This window comes from Lathamus discolor, chromosome 2 (genome assembly GCF_037157495.1).
Source record: "Lathamus discolor isolate bLatDis1 chromosome 2, bLatDis1.hap1, whole genome shotgun sequence".
Lineage (NCBI taxonomy): Eukaryota > Metazoa > Chordata > Aves > Psittaciformes > Psittacidae > Lathamus > Lathamus discolor.
This window is the reverse complement of record NC_088885.1, coordinates 107,064,493-107,089,874: the sequence shown is the minus strand read 5'-3', so window position 1 is coordinate 107,089,874 and position 25,382 is coordinate 107,064,493. Positions and strand designations below refer to the sequence as shown.

The 25,382-nt window shown below is 41.1% G+C and overlaps 1 protein-coding gene across 4 annotated transcripts in view; it reads left to right on the top strand.

The window, feature by feature from the left end:
* Positions 1-23,944, top strand: part of RAB31 (RAB31, member RAS oncogene family) — a 65,009-nt gene extending 41,065 nt beyond the window's left edge. For all 4 annotated transcript variants that reach the window (XM_065667998.1, XM_065667996.1, XM_065667994.1 and 1 more), the window contains exons 4-7: positions 1,105-1,176; positions 3,296-3,402; positions 8,402-8,511; positions 19,805-23,944. In XM_065667998.1, coding sequence (XP_065524070.1) covers positions 1,105-1,176; positions 3,296-3,402; positions 8,402-8,511; positions 19,805-19,902 — 387 coding nt within the window. In that variant the 3' untranslated portion in view covers positions 19,903-23,944. The remainder of the gene's footprint in view (positions 1-1,104; positions 1,177-3,295; positions 3,403-8,401; positions 8,512-19,804) is intronic.
* The last annotated feature ends 1,438 nt before the right edge of the window (positions 23,945-25,382 follow it).

The following is a 25,382-nucleotide window of genomic DNA, read 5'->3' as shown; positions in this document are numbered from 1 at the left end:
CAAATGCACTGATACTACAATTAACTCACTTTATACGTTGCACGTAAAACAGCAAGAAACGTGCAGGCTGCTAGGTCTAAATGCTCAGTCTATAATCGCAGTTCTGAGAAGAGGATGTGTCCAGTAAATCTGCAGAGGTTTGCAACATAACACGTGGATCTGTGCATGTTCGGTGGGCGGTGAGATTCATGCCCTGCCCTAGTGATGCATTTGATTTAGGAGCTGACCTCTGCTATTAGCTGCAGCTTTATATGAAGCTTTTGCAGATCACTTTGCAAATAAAGATTTGTGAAATGGCCACGGGAGTACAGTGAGAGTAAATGTATTTTCCAAGAAAGATTATTTTTGGTTTGCTTAAGACAAAGTTCAGTTGCATCAGCAGAAAGCCTTTTTGACTTCCTTTCTCTGTGTAATTATAAGCTGAAGTTCTAAATCAGCTGCTTAGTCATGGTAAATTACGAAAATTATGCTGTCATTGGCAAGCTGTTGTTATAATAAACATATTTATTGCTTGTGGTTTTTTTTTCTTAGAGGATGTTTCCCTTGAAACAAAAAGCTGAAGAGTAGCTGAACTGCAGGAACCGATGTTTTTCTGTCTGTCATAGATAACTGTCTGTCATAGATAAGTAAACATGACAGGTGGGCAGAGTTTTTTGACAAGTTAATTTTATCCAAGTCATTTGCAGTGTTTTATAAAACTCAAGCCCAAGCTGAATCCAGTCTGTTACCAACTGCACAGCAAAATGCTGCGGTTTGTCAGGTGAAGGGGTCTAAACGCTGTCGAGTTGGCCCTCCAAGTGTAGGTGATCTGTGTGTCAGAATTTATCCTCAGAGTCCATGCCCTTTAGTGGAAAAGATGCATTGAACCACTAAGTGCTGACTACATAAATCCATCAGGATGAAGAACAGCAGGAGATAAGGGATCTCTGCTTCTTTGACATTTGAGAAAAATTAGAGATGGGCAGCCACTCAAAAGGTCTCTTCTCTATGGGATGAAAGAAAGTCAGTGGTCCTGCCATGGCAGGTCTTTGTGATCTGACAAAGAGTGTGATAATTGTGGTTTATTAATGATGGGTTTTTTGGGGGGGTGTTGTGTTTTAACAGTTTCATTCCTTGGCTCCAATGTACTACCGAGGTTCAGCAGCAGCCGTGATAGTTTATGATATCACCAAACAGGTAAGACCACGTGTACGCTTTTTGCTTGTGTCAGCAACTCTTGGACCAGCGCTGGAATTAAGACCCGCAACTGCAGAAGCATTTATAAGTCAGTCCCTGTTGTGGGGCTTTGGTAGTTTGTGTGGACTTGGATGGAGGTGTCCACTGCCTTAAAAAATTAAATACAAAGTTCTGCTTCTGTGTTGCTTAAATTTCATCTAGACAAAAGGTCAGAGTCTGCATTTTGTCAGTTCCTTTGTTTCCTCTGGCTGAGTAGACAGGATAATACCCTGCCATACCCCCTCCCACCACCACCACCTCTGTTCTCTGTATGGAATTGAATTTTTACTACGAAAAGCAGCTGGTGGCTTTATCAATGGAACACAAGTTCAGTTGTTTGCATATTACTGATTTTAAAATTAATTATTTTTAACTAAGCAGATCATCTCCTGTTTGCGCTGTGGGACTCATATCTTAACTTTGAAGCCAGTAATGAAATATAAAGTCTCTGGCCTTTGTTTCAGCATTATTAATTTGGAATGAAAATTATATTTTCCGATCCTAAAAGGCTCTGGCTCAGTTTTCAGGCAGAGTAGGCAAGGAGGTTCTAGCTGAATGCCTCTTCCACTGCTTTTAAAAGAAACCCCTGCTGATAAGGCTGAGTTAGAGGTGGTGTTAATGGGTGGATGGTCATGACACTTCACTAGCATTTTCCTCCTTCCCTGCCAATTGAATTATTTACTGCTAGGCTGAGAGGGCTGGGTTGATTCTCCAGTGCATCAGTGTAATGATCTGTGGCTGATGATGGTGGCCACTGTTGCACAGCAGTACTGTTCTCCTTTTCTAATTTCCCAAGAAAAGATGAGGAAGAGTGAATCATGCTGGATTGATGTTTATTCTTAATTCATGTATCTCACAGTTGATCTTGTAATGCATTGTAAGAATAGAGTTTAGTTTTGCCAGCCTTTCTCCAAGCTTATGTGGAACAGCTCAAGGGGGGAAAACAGGAGAGGAAGGTCAATGCGTTTTTCACTTTCTGATGCTTAATATTCAGTGTTGATCATTAAAACAATGGATTCCATTTTTCTCCAAATGACTGATGGTGTTCTCCCTTCAATGATACTAATACAGCCATTGCTGATTTAGATGTAACTCTTCGGTGCATTTCTGAAGGGGAAAAATGGTTTATTATGTATCTGGGAACTCTGTGAGTTGCTGGGGATGGACTCTTCATCAGGGACTGTAGTGACAGGGCAAGGGGTAATGGGTTAAAACTTAAACAGGGGAAGTTTAGATTGGATATAAGGAGGAAATTCTTTCCTGTTAGGGTGGTGAGGCACTGGAATGGGTTGCCCAGGGAGGTTGTGAACGCTCCATCCCTGGCAGTGTTCAAGGTCAGGTTGGACGAAGCCTCGGGTAAGATGGTTTAGTGTGAGGTGTCCCTGCCCATGGCAGGGGGGTTGGAACTAGGTGATCTTGAGGTCCTTTCCAACCCTAACTATTCTATGATTCTATGATACAGTAATAATTTCAACCTAGGAGCAACAGTGATTTTAATGCTGTTAGTTCATCAGTGTAAGGAAATAGAAAATTTACTATTAAAAGGTAACATCAAAAAGTGTTTGGACTTTGTACTTGGAGGGAAGAAGCCAAGTGAATATTCACTTGTCCCGTTGGTTTCATAATGAGTAAATTGGGGGTTACCAGGTCACGGATTCAGAGAAGAGGGGAGAAGAGTGTCACTGTGAAAGCTTTCCTGGGTGTTACTGAAAATATGACAGTGGTTGGGATGTTAACTCACTGGGCAGAACTTAGATAAATGAAGCTCACATTAAGAGTGAAGGAAATGGCTACTAGCCAAAAAAAGAAAGTTTAAGAAAAACATTCAGTGCTTTGGGGGAGGGGGAAGGGGAGGTGGGCAAAGGGGCCAAGTGTCCGAGTTCAAGATTAATTTGAGGAAGTCTTACAACCTAAAGTTTAAAAAGCAGATTACATAGATACAGTGATCTTCTGGTCTTGTGATCTATAAAGTTATTACTGCATTAACACTGTCAAAGCTGTGTTCCTCTAACTTCACAAAATAAGCACATACATCAATGGAGCCTTGGCTTTTAGCTTATTTGTTATTTCTCTGACGTAGGATTCGTTTCATACTTTGAAGAAATGGGTGAAAGAACTAAAAGAACATGGTCCTGAAAACATTGTAATGGCCATTGCTGGAAACAAATGCGATCTTTCTGATATCAGGTAATGCATTATTTTTGTTGTTGCTTTGATTGCAGTAACTATATTGTTTCCTTCCTTCAGGTAACCAATTTGTACCATTGTTACAACAGTATGTAATTTTGGTCAGCTCTGTTGAGCCTTTCCTAACAAACTTGCCAGCAGCAGCACAATTTGAATTATATACTTATTTTTATCCCTCTTTTACTGCCCTTCCTGTGTATTTGTGCAACCTGCACCCTCTGGCTGCGGAACCATTTGGAATGGAGAAGTATTCTCTTTTTCTTTATTATGTTCCGTTCATATGAAAAGGTGCAGAACATATGAAGTGAAGAGCCAAACCAGCGGTGTAGAGCTAGAAGGATGGGCCTGAGGTAGAATAATGTTATTCACAGAGAAGCTCTGAGAACTTGTGCTTTGCCACAACTGAAACTGTCCCATAATACTGGGTGTAGAAAGTGCATTTTTGTTTCTTAGGAGCATAACTTCAAGCAAAACTTGTGTCACCAGCATGAAGCAAAGAACCTCCAGGGTGAAAGGGGATGGTTTTATCTGCACTCCTGCAGAAGAGCTGCCATGGTGCTGTTTGGCATAAGAGTGGAGCCAGTCACTCTTCTGCTTGTTAGCTCTATTTTGGATTAGCATTTATCCTTTCTGGAAATAGAAGCACATTCCGCTATACAGGAATGATCCTTTGTGTGAGCCCACAACTCTCTAGTTTCTTGCATCAACTATTAGTACAGACTTAACATTCATATTTTCCTTTTAGGACCTCATAGGCTCCTATGGTTGTTCAAATACATCCCCCTGTTGTTTTATAATTGTTATGTTGGTCTGGGTTCACCAGAGCCCTGAAGCACGTGTGTAATTTCAAGTGATGCAGTGCTTTATTTAATCAAGGCATATGCAATCAAGACGTATGTGTTTTGGGTTTTTTCTGGGGGTTGTTTTCTTTGTTCACCTCTGCTCCCATCAGCCATGAACCAACACAAACTGTGAGTCATTGATTCCTGTAAGACCAGAACAACCCCTGATTCTAGAAGACTCCTGGTTTCTGCTGGGCTGAGAATCGGGAAGACAGTATATTGGCATGATGCTTGTTAACATGGTGAAACTGAGTGCTGTAAGACGAAGCATGAGTTTCCAAATATGAAGCAGGAAAAAAGAATTATTATTAAAATAAATCCAAAAACCAGTTAGTACAAATACAAGTTTTCAGTTGCCCTGAGAGTCATTTTAAGTGTATTGCATAAGTGTTCCCAGAAAACAATTGCCTGATTAAATCAAGGGCAATAAGTTTGGAGATTGTGACAAATGGCAGCAATTGCAAGTGAATCCATAACCAGCCCTCACCCTGCTTTTGGTAGCATTTGCCATGGCAGCAAGCTTTTAAATGCTGTTCCACAAGGGAATATGCTGTTCCACCTGAGGACATGAAGAAAACCCCGCACCCCAGGAAAGCTGTGGGGATAGTGGGATTCCTTACAGAGTGACTGTGATCTTCCCACCATGTTATTCTCAAACATTACTTGTTTACTGATTGCTGATCATCTGTTTCTTGCTCCTGTTCAGCCAGTACAGCTTTTCCATGCACAAAATGTTCTGGTGTTTGCATGGTCCTTGTGGTACCCTGTGAACTAATGTCCCTTATCCCTTTTTTAATTTGATTATTTATAGGGAGGGTTTTTTTTTTTCTCCCCATAATTATGAATAGTTTTGAGGATGTTTTTTCGTGCAGCTATTCTTTCTGCATCCCCCAGCCATTTTTCTTTCTGAAGTCATCCAGTGATGTCCAGCTAAAGAGATTTTGGTGGAAAAATAGAGAGCAGACTGTCTTGTACGTGATATGTTTTCACAGTCCTTCCAGAAATCTGATTGTTTATGCAACACATGTAGCTGTTACGCATTCTCTGACTGCTTTATGTCTTCAATTTTACTTCAGGAAAAATGATTTCAGGTGAAATGTGTCACCAATTTATCAGGTTGTTTCCAATGAGTAGAAAATGCATATGCCTTTGGGCACAGAGAAATTAAAAATAAGCTGATGTGAGCACACAGGAGCAAGCTGCTGTTTGCGTGCATTTTTGGCATCTCCCTTTGGTTTTGTAGAACTTTTGGCAGATGTTTTGGTGGATATCAGAGAGACAGCTGCTTTTAAGACCAATGTGAACAGATGCAAAAGAGGACAAGCTGACCTGGTTCAAGTTGATTTGATTCGGCCTTCTCTGTGACTGTAGAAGATATAATGTAAGGAGGAATGAATGGAAGCAATAAGAACTGATTACCCTCCTTTGGGAAAAGACTGACACTATTTCTCATAATCATTCACTTTGTTACCCTGCTCATTTAGCATCTAAAATTTGGTTTTGAGCTGCCAGGATGGATTTGGGACACTTAGGGGTCATGCTGCTTTTCTCAGTGTTGTTAATTAGGCTATCGGCAGATCTTGGCACTCTGTTGAAGTAAATTTCTCTTCCATATTGAAGGAATTTCTACAGGGGGACAGGCAATTTTGTTTAGTAAAAATCCTCATCTTTGCTATAGTGCTGTCAACTTTAGTACTGTTGAGTGTTTGGCATTCTATAAGTAATAGTAATAGGCTTTTCTTTCTGATATGTGTCCTGTCTTCTGACAGGATATTAAAAAGTAGTTTCAAAGACAGGAGCTGAGATTTATTGAATCGTGTTAAATTGTTTTAAGTGTCCAAAATACTTTTTGAGCGTTATAAAAGTCAGGAGTCATAACAGCAGCTACAAGTATTTTACTTCCCTAAAAATGTGGCAGACATTCTTAAGAAATAGTGTTCACTGGAAATTGCCAGATCCTTGGTTAAGAGAATTCAGCAGAATTTCATGCTCAGATCTTCCCTCTCTGCTTCCAGAATATTTCTTTATTCAGTAATTATTCAGAAAATCTCAAGGGAGAGTGAATCAATACAATGGTTGGAACGGTTAATGGGTTCAGACTTAAACAGGGGAGATTTAGATGAGATACAAGGAAGACGTTCTTTACTATGACAGTGCCTTACTAGGACAGTGGTGAGACACTGGAACAGGTTGACCAGAGAAGCTGTGGCTTCCCCGTCCCTGGCTGTGTTCAAGGCCAGGCTGGACAAGGCCTTGGGTGACATGGTTTAGTGTGAGGCCTCCCTGCCCATGGCAGGGGGTTGGAACTGAATAATCTTAAGGTCCTTTCCAACCCAAACCATTCTGTGATTCTATTAAATAATTTGCATCTTTCAGAATAGGTTTTCCTCTAACTTTCCCAGTAGCTGTGGAATAATGCTTTCTCAGCACTCTGCCGATGGTTCTTGCTTTCTTCTCTCTTTACCCCATCTTGTGTGTGTTCATCTCTAGGCTTAGAGTTCAAGCATTTATGCTTCTCCTTTTGACAAGATAGCATCTTAGCAATGTTGACATCCAGATTATGTTAACTCTACTATGTATGCAGCATTCTTGGTGCTGGCAGCACTGGATGGCATGATGCTTATTGCCCACATGCTGTGGACTCTTATAGCCCCCTTTAGAAATGTCATCAGACGAGGCTAAGAAGTTTTGGGATACTTCCTTGGGATATGGTCACTTGCTGCTGTTGAACCATTTCCTCAATTCCTGAAGTTTGCATCCTCATCTAAATTACAGCAAGTTGACAGTCTTCATTACATAGCCTTATGCTCTCACATCTCTTCCTTTACTGTTGTTTGAATATTATCTTATGTAGTTATATTCCTTTTTTCTTATCTCCAGGGTAATCCACAGACGGTGGTACCTTTCATAAACAAGGCCAAGGTGCCATTACAGAAATAGTAAGAGGCATGCTGTTTTCCCTGTGTCTTTGCAATAGGAAGATGTATAATACAAAGAAGCAAGTCATGGAAACAAGCTCTGAATCCAGACGCTGGAATTGCAGGCTAATTTTTTTAAAACCATTTGTAATAAACCAGGCAATTATTCTGCCTCTCTGCACATTTCCCATGAGCAGCAGGTTTGATTAATTTAAAATACATACCTTCAGAAACTAATTGTGAAATTGCATTGCTGTGCTCCCACCTAGATGCCTTCTGTCAAAGCCCAAGGCAGTCATACTAGGAGGAAGCTGTACTGGGAGTCTCTGGATCGGTACATCAGAGCAGCATGTGCAACGGAGCTGTAAAGCCACACAAATCACAGCAGTTGGTGTATAGAACAACTGGAAATAAAATAAGGCTGGCAGCCTGGTGTTTCAACGTGTCTCCCCTGATCGGATACACCTTGGGTGCCTGTTAGTGTGTTCAGTCTCAGGAATAGTGGTGGTTTTGGACAGCAGCAAACACAGGCAGATTCAGCTTTGCCACCTGGTTCAGGCAAATCCAAGGTCAGCAGGGGGCTTGGCTTTGTGTCTGAAGCAGAGGTCTCTTGCAGGTTGTAACCTGCGTTTACCAGCTTTTGACATATGAAGTGATGGCTACAAAGTGAGGATGTTCTACCAGTGAATTTAAGATGGTGTCACTGCAGTGACATGGCACAGAATGGTGGTCACTCCCCAGTGAATCCATCAGTCCCAGATTGTTTTTGCCTGTGTGCTCAGTCAGTGGCTTCCATATTTCTTTCAGAATCTCTCTTGTTTTCTAGCTGCTTGCAAACACTTAGACACACGTTCTTCCACAATGGTCATACCCTGTCTTGTTTAAACACTTGATGGGGATAGTGCCGGTTGCTGCCTGGATCAGCAGAGTTTTGTGTCTTTTCTCTTTGTTTTAATGCTTTTTTTATCATGGTCAAGTTCGATAAAAAAACCCAAAACAAACAAATGGGGTCATCATTTAAATTATCTTCATTTTTTCAAGGCATGGATTCGACAGCAAGTCCAAGAAAACTGTAGCTCAATCATTAGTGAAATTTTGAGATTAGGATACGATGATGCCACAAGAAGAAGAAAGATAGTACTGCTTTTGCAGAGAAGAGCATACTAATGCTTTTCTGACTGCACTGTGTTTGATTATTTGTTGAAAATTTGTTATGTTCTTGTTTGGTTTTTTTGGTAGGGAGGTTCCTATGAAGGATGCCAAAGAATACGCAGAATCTATAGGTGCAATCGTTGTTGAAACCAGTGCAAAGAATGCTGTTAACATTGAGGAACTTTTTCAAGGAATAAGTAAGTAAATGCTCCATTTATTTATTTATTTGTGATTGCTTGGAGGCCTTCTGAAAAACAGTTGTCTGTTTTGAATCTAAAAGCTTCTTTCCCAAGGACATCAAGAAATCCACTGGGCAAGTAGCATGGCTGTATTTTATGCTGATATAAACTAAGAATGACTTTGAATACACCAGAACAAAGCATAGTAGATAGTAGATACGGGTTAAGCCTATTCCTTCTAAATCTGTATATAAATCCTGACCTGGGTCACATCTTCTGTTTCAGACCAAGCCTGCTATAGGGCTGATACTGTTGATCTTATCATCATGTTGATAAAAAATGTTGAGAAATGCACCTGGAGGACTGTGATAAGTAGAGAACAGTCATTGCAGTGAAATCTGTTTAAAAAGAATGTTTTCTCTCCAGGTCTTTTAGGCAAGCTGAGACTGACATTCCTCATGAGGACAAGAAAAGACATCTTGTTCAGTTTGCCTTCTAGGGGTTCCAGTTTTGGTCTCTGCCTGCAAGTAGGAAGGACCTCACAGGCTGGAGAGGACCTTAGGAGACCTTCAGTCCAACCTCCCACTCAGAGCAGACTTGATAGTAAATTCAGACCAGGTTGTTCTGGCCATTGTCTGTCTGGGCCTGAGAGCAGATTCCACAACCTCTCTGGGCAGTTGAAGCTGGTGTTTAAATAGTCCTCACAGTGGCATCCTGCCAGTGTATGAAGTTCAAACCTCTCCTGGTTCGATTTGTGGCCACCATCACTCATTGTCCTGGATGCACTTCAGTAAAGAGCCTGGATCTGTCTTCCTAGCAGCCCTTCCCATAGGTACTGACAGGCAGCTTTGCAGCCCCCCATGGCCATCTTGTCTCCATCCTGAACTGCAGCCGGGCCCTGTTTCCGCAGCCTTTCTGTGCAGGGCAAGTGCTCCAGCCCTCTGACTGTCTTGGTGGACCTCCTCTGAAGTTGTGCCAGTTTGTCAACATTCTTCTTGTAGCGTGGGGCCCCAGCCAGCTTGTGTTGGACCATATCTGGAAGGGGATAACCACTTCACCTGATTGCTGGCTTTGCTCTTGTTGGTATAACTTAGGATGCTATTGGACGTCTTTGCTGCCAGGGCACCGCTGGTTCATGCTCAGCTTGTTGCCCTCAGGTCTTTTTCAGCAGAGTCACTTCCTGGGCAGCCAGTCCCCAGCCTGTCTCATAGCCAAGGGCTCTTCCTTCTCACAAGTAGGGCTTGTCATTTGTCCTTTCTGAACCACATAAGGCCCATTCCTCTCTCCAGCCTAAGGCCCTCTGAAGAGCAGCTCTGCCCTCAAGGGTATTGAACGTGCCAGTGAGTTGTGTATCCTCTGAGGGTTGAGGTGAGTGCATATGTTTTCCTCCTTCAGGCCACTGGTGAAAGGTATTAAGCATGGATTTCACTTATAACAGGCCTACAGGTAGATACATAGTGTCAACTGCTGGCCTTGAAGTCTGATTCAGCCAGTTTTTCACACAGCTAACAGTCTGCCTATCTAGACTATACAACTTGGATATACCAGCACGCTGTAAGGAGGAAGTATGGAAAGCCTTGATAAAGTCCAAGTGGAAAACATCTAATGTTCTCCCTCAATCATAGATACAGTCATACTGTTATTTAGGGCAACCAGTTTTGTTGGACGTGGTTTACCTTTGGTAAGTCTGTGCTGACTGGTTCCAGTCACCACTTCACCTTCATGTACTCAGAAGCAGTTTCTGAGAGGATTTGCTCCATGGTTTTCCCAGGAAGCCAAGTGAGGCTAACCAGCCCATAGATCCATGGCTTGTTACTGCCCTTTTTGAAGACACGTACAATGTTCACCTTTCTTAAGTCACAGGGAAACTCCCTCGTTCCACAGCCTTTCAAAAATCATAGGAATGATAAAGGCATTGCAGTGACATTGGTTTGCTCTCTCTGGATCCTCAGGTTTGTAAGGGTTGAGATTTCTTCAGAGCTTCATGACTTGATCCTCTTCCGCTACTGGTGGTTCCTCCTCTCCATGAATCCTGCTTTGGGGCGCAGCATGTCCAGAAACTCAACGTTGTTTCTCTAAAGCCTCTTCTAAAGTTGTATTTCATTTCCCATATTCACAATCAGCTCATATTATCTACTACACTTTGCCTGAGATGGGGTCTGTTCAAATGTTTGCTTTGTTTGCGTGGGATGTATTTGAAGCAGTTAATGAGAACTGATGTTCTAGAGTACACTACCTTGCTTTTGCCTCCTTTACAAAGGAGTGTGTAACATGGCTGTCTGGAGGATCTGGTTCTTCCTTGTGATAGTTTGTCTGCACCTGATGGTTGTGAGTGTTCCCACAGAGGACCTCATCCTTGCCACACAATTAGTTAATTAGTTTCTGCCTTTGATAGGCAGTGCTGCAGCTGGCAGCATACGCTGTCCCTAATAATGGATGTAACAGATGAGGAGAATCAGCTAAATTAAGTTTAGTATGAACTAGATACCCAGGCGAGTGCACTTAATTCCATAGGCAATTATTTCTATATATAGAAGTATTTGGTCTCAGTGGATGTACTCATGACCTTATCAAGTACTCAGTGGAGAGAAAGGAGAGAATTGGTAGTGTATGTTTATAGAAATATAGTGGAAACCTGCTTAACCAGCAGGAGAATGAATCAGTATGGTTGTGACTGGGCAGAGGATATGGGTAACTTTCTGTTTCACACCACTTCAGTGCTGTTTCAAAGAGATCCTGTCCAGCCCAAGCTGATGGCAGTATTTCTACCTTCACAAGTCTATGAAGTCCCTCTGAGGCCATGTCTCCTACACTGTTGAATAATTTTGTTCGTGTGGGGCCCTAGAAGTCATGCTGCAGCTTTATTTTTGCTTTTGCTCTGCCCAAGAGTGTGTGCCCTTCTCTTTGTGTAGAAGAGCATGGTGCATCCCAGTCAGATTCAGCTTCAAGGGCTCCAGATCCCCAGTCTCTGAACAGAGAGTCAGCAACTTCTGTTTACCTTGGATATCGTAGCTAGGCTGTACATGTTGTCTGTTTTACAGCCTGGATTGGGAAGGATATTACAACATGTGTGGAGAATTTCTCAATTAAAAAACCTTCTAGAAATTGATACCCCAAACAGAAGGGATAAGACTACGTTTTAATTTAGCTAAAAAATTTACCTCCTGCTTGCTTACGCTTTTCATTTCCCAGGGGCATTTGAACATAATCATTTTTCCTTCGTAAAGTATCTAACTACTGTCTTTTTTTCAGGGAAAATATTGTGAACAGAATGATATAGTGTAGTGGGAAAAGCTTACTCAACATAATGATATAAAGAAGGTGGAAAATAAAAGGGGAACTGGGATGTTTTGCCGACAATCAGTTAAATCTTGGATAAATTATAGAGATTATGTATAGAGAGACATCACTTAGTTTCTGAGCTTATTATAGTACACTATTTTTGAAAGATTTTGATGGTAAGTTTCTCTCAGGATTTGGGGATTCGGCTGCTCTGAGGGATGTCTAAATCACAGTCTCAGCACAAATCCATTGTCCTTAACTCTTCTCAAGAAAATACAGGATGTGAGAGTAGAAGTTTCTGATTCAAGATGGGGCCAGTCTGGCAGGAGGGGGACTCTGCAGTCCGTGTGCTCAGGTGATTAAGGCTGAAGAAGCAGACTAAGCACAAGTCAGCAAAGTTGGTGTCCTCCGTGCTGGAGCATTTTCTCTGAGCTGCATAATAGGATGCAGCTCCTGGCTGTCTGTTGTACCTGTGTGATTTCAGATAGCAAGCCACTACACTTACTCTGGTTACATTTAGCAGTGCCTGACTGAAGGCACGCAGTGTTTGTGAAACATCTCATGGCTGGTTTGATTTCCCTGTAAACAAGAAAAGAATACTTTTAGTACACTGGTATATTCCCCACTTGCTCTAAATTTTTCTCAGTGTCTTTCTTGGAAGGTTTTTGACATAAAAAGGGCTTTACTGTAGTGTTTTTTCATGTGTTCCAGTAATTCTTTTTTAATAGCTGCTTGTCTATAGGATCAAATGTTACTCATTTTTTATTCCCAGCCTTAGACGAATCATACACGCAGCAGTTCCTTGTCGCTGGTTTATACTTCAGCAGCAGCAAAAATGACTGGAATGTATTTATCCAATAGCAGTATAATACAGTATAAAGCTGTGCCTGTGCAGGTGATCATACCATTTCTGTGTTGCCCCTTCTTGGTTGTGTGGCTTTAGGCTGCTGACCATTGCTTGTGTTTGGGAAGGCAGCTTACCCATTAAAACGGGCTGGTTTTCCATGACTAAATAAGCTGTCCCAAGCATACTGTCATTTAGTAGCAATCACACCCTAGCAATTTTCAGACACCCATTCATTTAAGAACTCAAATAAGCCTTAGTTACCTTATTAAAGTGAAGTACACAACCAGCTGTTTCTCTTCAGCCTGTGTATGTTGCCTGTTACCTTAACGTGAAGATGCCCCAGATACGAAAGAGAAGATCACGTAAAAGCCATCCTCTATAAACGACAGAGGCGGGGCTGTACCTCCCACGTTAATACCAGTCTGCGTCAGTAGGTCCAAAGGTAAATAGGCAGTGGGATGAGTGAACTGCTGAAGAACACCTAGCCAAGTGAAATGTGAGATATGCTTGCGCTGAAGCAAAAAGAAGTAGATGATGGGCATTCTTTATATTTTTGAAGTCTGGAATATGTTGAAGATTGTTGTTCTACCAAAAGGGGCACAATTGAAGCATTTCAGCATCTTCTGTCAAGGGCGAGAGGGAAGTGAGGAGAGAAATTGTCAGAATCACTCTATGGAAAGTGTGTAAAGAGTTGTTAGCGTGCTCAGTCTTACTGATGCTAGTACTATGAGAAGGAAAGGCAGGATTAAAAATCCAGATAAGGATGCTCTTCCTAGATGAGGCTTCCTAATTAGAGCAGAGAGTTTCTGTCTCAGGATATATCCTTTCATGTGGTAAATGCTCAGTTAATAAATGTATGAAGCTATTGATTTTCTGATGCTTTGCCAGCAGCTCATATATTGAATATTTAATGTAACCCAAATACTCGTTTCCTAGAAATACCAGGAGATTAGCAAAAAAACCCCAAACCTCAAACCAAATCCAATCTATTGAGTTCAGAGTTTAACCAGTTGTATTCTGGACAAACCAGAATGGAATTTATGGAATGCCCATCTGCAGAATGGGAAGGGATCCTTTCCAGCGAACATTGTTGTTTGCGTTGATTTAGATGGACTTGGATGGGTGCATTTGCAGGTGGACAATTTTCAAGCTTTGTGAGTGATGAGTATGGTAGTTTTTGTCCTGTGATTTGCTATCTGTGAACTACTTTGGAGAGGTTTAAGAAGAAAAGAAAGTACATTTATGTTACAAAGAAATTCACACCCTTTTTCAGGCAGCCCAAGGTCATAACTGAATTTCTGTAGGGGGTGTTCACCTGTGAACACCCTGTGAAAGGATGGAAAAACATGGCCCTAATTTATGTTTGAGGTTGTATTCTTTACAGTTTATGCTCCCTGTTCTAGGGTTAGCTCTCCTGTTGCTTTCAAATTTTAATGAATGAAGCAAAACTTGCTGGCCTTTGGACTACTTTCGAAGTCAAATGTGTGAGGTCCTGGATTTCTTTCCGACCATAGGAGAGCTGTCTAACATAACTTAGTGAATAAACCAAAACAGCCTCAAGTTAATTACGGGCAGGACATCAAATCAAGGTTGCATCCCTTAGTAATTAAGGTAATTAAGAATTCTGTTGTTTACTTTGATGCATGTGAGATTTAAAAATTCTCTTTTTTTTTCCAGCAGATTTTAATTAAATGAGTAAAATTTAGTTGTATTGCTGCTTCCCCTAGCAAGAATTTCAGTGTCAGCAATCTACACTTTTGCTTTATTTTCTTGCTTGGAGATGCTGTTAGGTATGCTATTAGGAGTATGAAAATAGTTGCAACTTAACTATGTTTAGTTATACAATATCCTTTGTTGTAAAGATGTGTTACCTTGCATGAAAGCTTACATGGAGTAAACAGCTGTCATCACTGTCATTTGGGGAAACCCTGCTTCTCTACAAGTACGGGGAGAAAAAGAAAGTAGAGACTGATAAGTGGGCCAAGCTTTATAACCCATGGGAGATTCATGGGGAGCTTCTGAAATACTGGTGAAACTGGTTTCAAAGGTTGAAAGTATTTGGGGAGATAAGACATGTCTGTCCTAAATCCTACAGGTGCAGGAAGTCTTGTATGCAGATGCCAAAACTGTTGGATAAGATGTACCTGCTTCATTCTGCCATGCCTTCACAGATGGCTGTGCTTTATTAATGAGGTTTATGGAGAGCAATGCTTCACAGGGGCTCGCCTTGCTGTGATACAGCTAGCAATTGTAGGAGGAGGTTCTGCCATTGTATAGCTGTTGTACAGCTACTTGAAGAAGTCTGCCTTTCCTGAGGTGAGCCGTGAGAAGAGCTCACCTAAGCTGTAGGAGCTGCCAGGCTGCTGCTCCAGGGCAGAGTGAAATGGATTGCACATCCTGAACTAATGAGTATCTCCCCTTCCTTCAGTCCCCTAAAAACCGAGTTTCTATGTGATTTTCAGGAAGAGAATAGATGGGGGAAATGAGCAGAAAGCCACCATGCAGCACTGTGATGTCTTGCCTGTGACCCTTAGCACAATTGTTGTAGCTGTGTTAGACAGTAAGACTGTGCTTCTTTTGAACTTGGACTTCTTTATCTGGGTGTGCCAGCTTGGGCTGATCACATCACATCTGTTCTCACCCTAAATGAGTATCTGTTCAATGCACTGTTGTGTCTGTCCTTTTGTCAGCGTGATAACCAGCAGTGGGTTTTGTCCCTTATGCTCAGCTCTCAGACTGTTCCCAGCCTTTCATGTAGTCTTGTACAGAGCAATGATGAAACTAAGTTTCATGTTAAAAAAAAACGACCCACAAAGCAACAGACAAGCAAACAAAACCCAAACCCAAACATGCACACAAACCCCAAACCTAAAGCAAAAAGCTCAACTCCAAGCCTAATTTTTCTGAGCTAATGCATGCCACAGCTTGTAACTGGAGCATCACATTCAAAAAGGAGCAAATTGCAGATTTTGTTACTGTGATGATGCATCCTGCTTCCAGCTGCAGCAAAGCGATCCACATCTGCCTTTCTTCAACTCTGCTCACAGAGCTGTCACCCAGTCCTTGCATCTCTCTGGCTTCCCTGCTCCAGGTTTCATTCTAATTCCTTCCCATTTTGCTTATCTCTTGTCCCACCCTCCCATTTCCCAGTCTCTTTGCCTTTGGCACCCTCAGAACTGCAACTCCCAGAGTGCTGATTAATCTCTTTACATCAGCAAATCTCACATTCAGTAGAAGGAGTTGGAATTCTACCAGGCATTGGAGAAGACCCTGACCTTCATGCTGGACTGCCTCAGCCAAATGCAAACATGCCAGAAAGGAGGAGGTGTGATCAATTTAGTGCTTCCCACCTGTTAACCTGGACGGTTCACTTCAGAACAATGACAATTTCTGTAACTCTGTATTTGGGCAGTCTCTTGTGACCCTTGTTTTACACACCATCGTGTGTTTACTACAGTGAGATGATGGAGGATACCAACACCTCTGCACAAATGTGTAGAGGTGCATGGTTACAAACAGTTTTGTTGCACGGAATCTGTGAAGCATGGTCCAAACACTAGCAAAATGAACCCCAAATATATGATGAGATATAAATACAAGGGTAAAATCTAACTTTTAAATTGTAGGCAGCCGGTCTTCCTCCATAGAAATACCAGAATTGGGAACCATATGGGACTTTTATGCTGTCTCAGTAATAGTATATCCTTGAGTTCCTTATTTAACCAGTTCACCTGCAGAGTTCTTAGGTAAATGGTTTTCTCTGTGCGATTGGCTGCTTAATCTGGAATCTGAAGACGTGCTGTTGGTGGCCTTCGAGAAGCTGGCTAGTTCTGTTCTGTCCTGCTCTGCCAAATGGAGAAAAGACTCTATTTGTGGTCTAGTTTGTCATATTCAAGTTAAGCAACAGATGAGTTCAATCTTCCATGCACCTTTTGAGCTCACTCTATCTTAACAGAGCAGTTTTCAGTTTGAAGAATTGTCTTAATCTTTTTATTCCTTCAGTAGGAAAATTGCAGGGCTGGATGTCAGAGCACTACTGCTCCTTTCTGACATCAACTGCATGAAAGAAATAGCATGCTGATTATTAACAATATTAATATTTAATGTTATTTAATAATACTGATTAATTATTAATAACCACGCTGTAGGTTATCTAATACAGGGGCATTTTTTTATTGCTCTGGAACCATGTTTGCCAGTGAGATACACACTTTAAATGTTTATATACCTTCTAAAATTAATTCAGTTTATGACCTCTGTTGATCCTGACTCGGTGCCAGCTCTATTTGAGTTGGTGTCAGCAATATTGACGCTATATTTATCAAGACCTGAATGACAAGATCAGATGATCACGGCACTTTTAGGTAGCAATACTGATTGAGCTGGTTTAGAAGCAGGAAGCGTAGATGCAGGCTCAGCATTTCACTGCTCACCTTCAGTGTTCTGCTGCTGCTTAAAGCCTTCTGTGTTACAGCATCTTGCTGTCAAGGAGGCCCAGGGAGACACAGTCAGTCAGACAGGTTTCTGACTGATTACTGTTATTCACTTCCCCTGGCCCTTGGTGAAAATCACTGTATCATTTGCTATGGAGCTGGTTCTCAGGTGTAGACTGAATTTACACTCCAAGAGAGTTACTCCTGTCAACTGCACATCAGGTGGTAAAAGCTGCTTGGGCAGCGATAAGTCTCTTGTTACTAAAACGACTTAAGGGGTTAATAAATCTGGTAATAAAAGAAATCATAAATGAGAATAAACTCAGCTACTAAAAAAGATAGTCTTAAACTTGAAAAAGGTTTTGACTATTTAAATGTTTATTTCCTTGTATTGAATTCAAGGGGTGTCCAAACAACAGAAACAGGGCTAGTTAATGGCAAATAGTACTGAAGTTCAAAGGCCAGAATAACTAATCAGCAAATATTATGTCTAGAGATTATTTTTTTTCCTCTTTATTATTTGTAGTTGTTATCTCTGTGGTTTTATTGTTTTGAGAAATGAAATACATCAAGGTGATTCTTACTGGTATATGTTGTGTCCTGGTCTGGACTGGACAAAGTGCTCGTTGACCTTGAAGCGTGGAATGTTTTTGTCCCAAAGATAAGTTAGCATGTTTCTTTGCATACACATCAAGAGTACTGTAGGAAAGAGCTGCAACTCGTAAGAAATATGAAACACTGAATGAAGAACGAATATAGAGGCAACATAGTTGTTTAATGTGGACTTAAGCTAGTTAGCATGTTACAGCTCTCCTCTGCTAAACTTGCTGTTAGAAGAACCATTTAGAGAGCATTTGCTTAATGGTATGTTATGGAAACTGTGCCTGTAGATTCCAATTTTTTGGCTACACTGTGCTCTGGGTCAGAAGATGGGGTTTTATTGTAGTTGGGACTGAGTTGAAAGCATTTTGGAAATAGTGGGTACCTGATGCAGAAATTCTCTGCAGGTCTCTACGACAACAGTGTTACCTTCTTGGAACATTCTTCTTATTCTCTACAGTTTTAAGAATTAGTGGATTCTCTTTAGTCTCCGAACAAAGCCAGCAGAACTAATGCATGTAACAGCTGTGTCTATAACCACTCATTCTGCTTTAAATTTCGTTTTGAAGGGCACTTCCAAGCAAAAGTAAGTTGGTGGAGTCCAAACAGAATGTAAGCCAGGTGTGAAGGTGATATTTTAGTGACCTGCATAGCGTGCAGCATTGGAGTGCCGGTGTTTATGCATGCTTCAGCCCTGAAGATACCCATTTCTCACTCTGTTGGACCAAATACACTATCTTTAGCTTAGTAATGTGAGGAATTTTCCCCCTCTCATTCAGTTTGTACAAACAGCCAAGATTATCTGCTTCAGAAGGCACGCTTTTGTTTGTTGTATAACATACCTGTTCAGACTGAAGAGAGGTGAAATTTTGATGGGCTTGACCAAAGGTAATTTAGGGGCAAGTTTTACAGATGAAATTTTGTGGTTTGGTTTCACTGGGTTTGGATTTTACCTGGATGCTTTAAACTCACCCTCCCACAACTGCTCCCCCAGGTAATTTGTAGGACTCAGGCTTCAACATAGATACGTAATTCATGGAACATTTGCCAAAAGAGAGCTGTGAATAAAAGCAGCAAAGGATGCGGAAACCTAATCTGTAAAATCCACCTGGATTATGGTGAGCTGTTTACAGGATCTTTATGCTCCCTGAAAGTGGCATATAACAAGCAGATGTTAAATATTTCAATTCTTGTTATTTAACATGCATAATAGTAAAATCAGCAATAATTCATAGAAAGTAGATTAAACTTCAGAAAACAACCCATCAGGAAATCTACAAGGTAATGGGAAGTACGTTACCATGACTCCAAAATACTGACGGAGACATCACACAATGGGTGTAATGGAAAAGCCAGGCCCACACCAGAGACAGAAGATAGATGGGACCTGGGAGGATCTTCTTTCCCATTTATGATTCTAATTATCAAGCACATTGTGTGTTGCCCATGAGTAGGAAGCCAGTTAGACAAAGATGCAGCAGTTCTAGAAGGGCACACAGAGGAGGGAGTTGGAGCAGTGCCTTCTGCCCCTGGGAGAGATCTCTAGCTCTGCTGCCGTGGCTGAAATTCTTTAAAACACTTAAAATAATCGCCCCATAAGATGATTAAAAAGTCAGGAGAGTTTGGGGGGAAGGGGGGTGGTTAAGTAATCAAAGCTGTCAACTGGAAAGACATGGGTACCCCTCAAAGGAGGGAGGGTTTCAGTCAGGAGAACAGATTCATTTTTCAGATATAGGCAGCATGCGTTTAGTTGCTACGCTTTGTAAAACTTGCGTACAAGGACTAAATGCCAGGTGGATTTAGGGCAGGCAAGATCTTGTTAAACTAGCACCATTCACATTTAAGTGCAATTAGGAGAAAGCCGGAAATTTTTCTTAGTTGTAAGATAACTGTATTTTTAAATACACGGATAACGTAATTTCAATGTATTTCATGCATTCTCAATAGACGTATTTCATACACATTTTTAAATGTAAAAATCTTTTCCTAAGCAGGATGCAAGAGAAAATATTCAAGGTACCCAGGAGACAGTTGTCTTCTGGTGAAGTTTGACAGATGGGATTCTTATGCAAACTAAATCATTCTGCTACTGCATGTGTTGTTTACTACATGAGGAAAATTGAATTCATTGTCTCCTCTTGTGTTTCAGGTCGGCAGATTCCACCCTTAGATCCTCATGAAAATGGTAACAATGGAGCCATCAAACTTGGAAAGCAGACTTCACAGACGGGTAGGCGGTGCTGCTGACCCAACCTGATCTCTTTAGATTTACTTGAAAAACAGCACCATTTGCTTTTCTCACTGAGAAGGGACTTTGTGATCTCAATGACATGGCTCCTTATCTTGAAAGCAGTAATTTCAATACGTCCCATGAGCAGTAATGCAAGGACCAGAAGCAGAAAGCTTTACTTCAAAGGGATTTTGCAAAACCTAGTTGGAAAATCCTCTCTAATATCCTGTCAAAATTGCAAGTGTCAAAGTACTCCGATTCTCTGTTCAAACCAGTGACTTTTTTTTTTTTTTTTTAATAAAAAGATCCTTTTATATATAAAATTTAGATTTGCTGCAAAAACTTACCTTCTTACACTGCAGAGTGACTTGGCATGTTTTTAGAGTTTTCTTTGTAATAATAGGGTGAAAAAAACCCCCCATATAAGCCCTGAATTTTGGCTTACAGTTGCTCTGCCATCTTTCTAGCTGGACTTCGCTTCAGTATTTTTTTAAATCTGTAGCTTCATCTTGTACTTTCGGTAAACATTGGCAAGAAATTGACTGAATTTGCTAAGTAGAGCAAAAATGGATCCAAAGGATGAGCAAGTGCAGATTTTACAGGCTAAACGTTAACCTGTGTCAGGAGGTGCTGTGTATGTGGAAGAAGGAATTGTCATGAAAGAGACTGCTGGACCCCATGCAGTTCCAGTCTGCTCCAGATGCAGCCACTGTGCTTTGCCTATTTGATTCCCTTTCTAGGGCATGGGCTTTCTTAAACCCCAGCCTAATCTCCACTGCATACCAGGTTTCCTCCAGATCTGTGCCTCAGACTGAAGTTGTCTCTGCTCAAAGATGCCACATCTTTGGTTTCTAACAGAGGGTGCCACAGTGCCTCACTCCTCGCGGTCTCCCTGCTGCACTCCAAGCAGTCTTCACATTGGAAGAATGATATTTCTGTACAAAAACAGCTTAAGGGAGCACAATATAATTTGGGGTCAAAGGCTGGAATCTAATAAAACAAACCAAAATGTTTCTTTACAAATGCAATTCTGTGAATTTTTGGAGTAGGCTCTTCACTCGCATGGGGATGTGCTGTGGAAGATCCGCTGTGTGATACCTTTGGAGCTTGATGCACTTGAACGTGCAGTGTTGAAAAACAAAATCCAATAGGTGGTTATGAACCAGAAATAATGCAAAACTGTACGTGTTCTCCGCTTCCATCTTTTATGCACGTGTGTGACCGAGATGATAAAATCCAAATCTATCTTCAATTTCGTTGGAAGTCAGAACTAGAGTAAGAAATGCAGGCTACAGAACCAAAGCCCAGCCTGCATTCCACAGCATTCATTTGTTCTCTTAGGAGGAAAATTAACCTCCCTTTACTTCTGTTGGGGAACTTACAAAAAGCAAACAAAAGGGAAAAACAACTTTCCACAATAAATCACGAGCAGGCAGGCTAAAGCCGGGTTTCTGTGTTTATACATAAAGCCAGAGCTTATTGCTTGGTTGTGAGATTGCTTTGATAAAATGGCACTAATTATTAGGGCTTGAAGGAGAGCCAGATGAAATCAACGGGAATGTTTCTTTGTCTTTAGAGGGCTTGAAGCAGTTAGAGGTGGGAAATGTCCAACTTGATTTTATCTAAGAATCTAAACTGCATTGTTTTCTTACATATAATCCATTTCTTCTACGTTTTGGGCTCCTGAAAGCACTTGTACTTGAAAACAGGATAACACACAGACTCAGACAGCTACCATGAGAAAGGGTAAGCTTTCAGCTGTCACCTGTGCTGATAAATGACCTATGTCGCTGCTTCATTGCAGCAACTATTTCACAGATAATCTGGGGTTATGCAAGTGAAAATTCAGCTATCATCACTGTTGGTAGCTGGGGAAGGAAACAGCTCCTTTAGGGAACATTTTATACCATCCTAGTGTAAACAGGTCTCCCAGGGGTGCCTGCACTTTCACCTGGCTGTGGAGGAAGAATTTAACCTGGCCTTCAGCCCTAGAGAAATCTCAAGCTTATCAACATCACAGAATCATACAGTCTATGGGATCTGTGACCTAATGCTGCAAGAGATCTGATTCTTCCTAAATAAAACCCAGTAAAAGGCTAGATCTGTTACTGAGAAAACAAGGTGAGACCATATCCCATTTCTAAAGATGTCATAAGTTCGAGTTCAGCCTATAGTAGTTCTGCATAACTCATTTTTAAGCTTTCATAAATTTTTGTGGCTTAGTCTTCTTTTTAATGTGACATCTCAAAACTCATTAAACCCTGCTTGAGATGTCTGAAAGCTTTGTAAGACAATTCTGCAAGTACCTTATGTACTCTAGCTTATGCTGGGACTGGCAATCGATGCTGATCTGTATGGGATATTGTGCTGAACAACCAGCTCTCACAGCTGCCGTTGAGCTGTGTGTGAATCCAAACAGGTTTATGAGTTATATTTTAAGACAGGTTAAAATTGAAGGTTCTTGCAATGGATCTCTGGCAGATTATAAAATTCAAATGCTGGCTGAGTAGGCACAAAGATATTTCTGAATGCGGTTGGCCAAATCTAAATCACCTTACTCTGCTTTTAGTCAAGGAAAAGACTGAAATGGGTAAGGGTTCTGATTGTGGAAGTTCTTGAGATTTGGATTATGGTGAGCTTCAGTAGAGAAATCTGAAGTCACAAGAGAAAAAATAATAGGCCACTGAGCTGTGCAGAACAGCTAAGCTTTATTTGAAGACAGGGCTCAGCTTTGACAACAATGTTGCCTCTGCAGCTCTAACATGCCTCTTCAAATGGGGGGACAATTTGTTTAAAAATATCATCATTTTCAAATGTCAAATTGATGATTTTTGCTTCCTTTTGTTGCCTGTGTTGTTTGGAAAGTACCAACACTCTTCATAAATGGCCAGAATGACATACAGGAAAACCCCAGACTTGGCGTCAAAACTTTCAGCAGCAACTGGAATTCCTTTTGGTAGTTAATGTCTCGTGAAAAAGCTATATTACTGTACAGGAGCACTGATGATAATAACCCTGCAGTTCTAGGTTGGCCAGCTGGTGCTGGATTTGTCCAAGATTGGTTTTCTTCAGAGAACTGGCAGCAGGACTGAAGCACAGGCTGCACTACCAGGGGTGTTTGGTGGAGCCTGTTTGCACCATGACTCAAGACTGTGACTGTCCAGTTGTGGCTGACTTGCTTTTCTGGCTCGTCATGAACTAGTTTAAAAACAAGATTACGAAGGAACTAGTTTTCATATATGCTCTGCATATACGTGTGTGTATATAAGTACAGTTTTATATTGTTATGCTGACATGTAGTGTTTTTTCACTATGTCTGGTTGTCATATACTGCACATTGTATTCTGTAAGTACATTTTTTTGTTAATGATCATTTCACTTTTATGAACTTAAAGTGACAGATCAAAGGTAGCAAGAAGATGGAGATGCACATAGGTGCAGTTGTTGACTTGCCATTCTTATGCATGAAAATGGCATATTGCAGAAAAACTTCGTCTTGCAGACTGAGATCCAAAAAATGCCATTATTTTTCAAGAATTGGGACTCAAGTAATAAAGTGACACCCCATTAAGAAAAATCAGAAGGGAAAAAGAGTTGATTAATTTTGTTCATGGTACAGCAGGTCTCTCTAAAGTGCTGTAATGTAACATGGGGCTGTATCTATACCTAGAAAAGTTACCTGTCATCCCTTGTCTTCACTAATGCTTCATGGCATGTGGTAATAAGTGTGTAATAGATGCGCAAGCATTCTGACTATAATCAGACTTTTTCAGTACAGTGATGATATGTTTTACTATGCTACCATTAATTTTTTAAACCAGAGTCAGTTTAAAATCACCTCCTAAGTACTCTTCCTCTGTTTTGTTTATATAAGGGCTTTGACTGGGCTGGACCCAATCGCTTCACGTATGGGACGCTGCAATCTGTTAATATTTTACCTGCTGTTTTACATATTAATTGTATGATATCTAATAATATTTTTTGCCCTGAAATACAGGGGTTTTGTGTTTTATTTAACCTCCAATGATTAATGCTAATAAATGTTTTAAATACCTCTGATGCTGGGATGGCTCTGGTTTCAATAAAGCAGAACAAAATAGGTCCCATTTTTCATATCGTTGGCTTTTGGAAAATGGCTGTCTGCAGTCTGTGGATGGCTACGTGGGATTTAAATGCTACTTGAAGTGTGTGTGGCTGGCCTTTTAGCAGAAACTCAGTGCATTCCTGGGGGATCCTGCAAGGCAGGTGAACTTTAATAAACCAGGAAAAGATTATCTGGAAATCCCTTTGCTAAGTTGTTTGATTTATCCATTAGAAGAGAGGGAGCTGAGTGGCAGTATCAGCTTGGGAAGTTAAGATAGCAGCTGTCAGTAGAAAGTGAGTTTACCGTTACCACTTGCTTTGAATAGCAACCATGACTAGTACGGCTCGTATACACTCTTCTGTATGTGTGCTGGTTTTGGCTGGGATAGAGTTAAATTTCTTCATAGTAGCTAGTATAGGGCTATGTTTTGGGTTTGTGCTGGAAACAGTGATGATAACACAGGGATGTTTTCGTTGTTGCTGAGCAATGCTTACACAGAGCCAAGGCCTTTTCTGCTTGTCACACCACCCCCCCAGCGAGTAGGCTGGGGGTGCACAAGAAGCTGGGAGGGGACACAGACAGGACAGCTGAGCCCAACTGACCAAAGGGATGTTCCATACTTTATGACATCGTGCTCAGCATGTAAAGCCAGGGGAAGAAGGAAGAGGGGGGACATTCAAAGTGATGTTGTTATGTGCGATGGAGCCTTGCTTTCCGGGAGATGGCTGAACACCTGCCTGACCATGGGAAGTAGTGAATGAATTCCTCGGTTTGCTTTGCTTGCATACATGGCTTTCACTTTACCTGTTAAGCTGTCTTTATCTCAATCTTTTCCTCACTTACTCCTTTCTGATTCTCTCCCTTATTCCACTGGGGCAAAACGTGGCTGTGTGGGATTTAGCTGTCAGCTAGGGTTAAACCGTGACAGTATGCTTTTATTTTGGTGTTACATTTAATTTTTCCCCCCTACTTTATGTCCCTTAAACTTGTGTTTAGGAATTAAGAATTAACACTCCCTTAAGAAGTATGCAGTATTACATACCTCTTAGTGCTATTGTTTCAAGAGGTCTTTGAACTCACCAGTTTTTTGACTGTCTGGCTCATATTTTCAAAGTAGTTATCACAGCTATGAGAACTATGAATAAAGGGTTGGGGCTTGGTTTTTGTTTGGTTTGGGTTTTTCTGGGGGGGAGGTGGGGGAAGTGTGTTGTTTTATTTGGTTTGGTTTGGTTTTTTAAGGAAAACCAGGTTTTTGGAGTAAAGCTTTTCTACCACCGTGATAAATTCAATGCACACCAGTACACAAGAAGCACAGTAACTCAAATAACAGAACATCATTGCTCTATGTAAGGAGAAACCATCATTTTAAAAGGGATTACATAGGTTGTGAGTTTAGTAACTCCCTGAAGATAC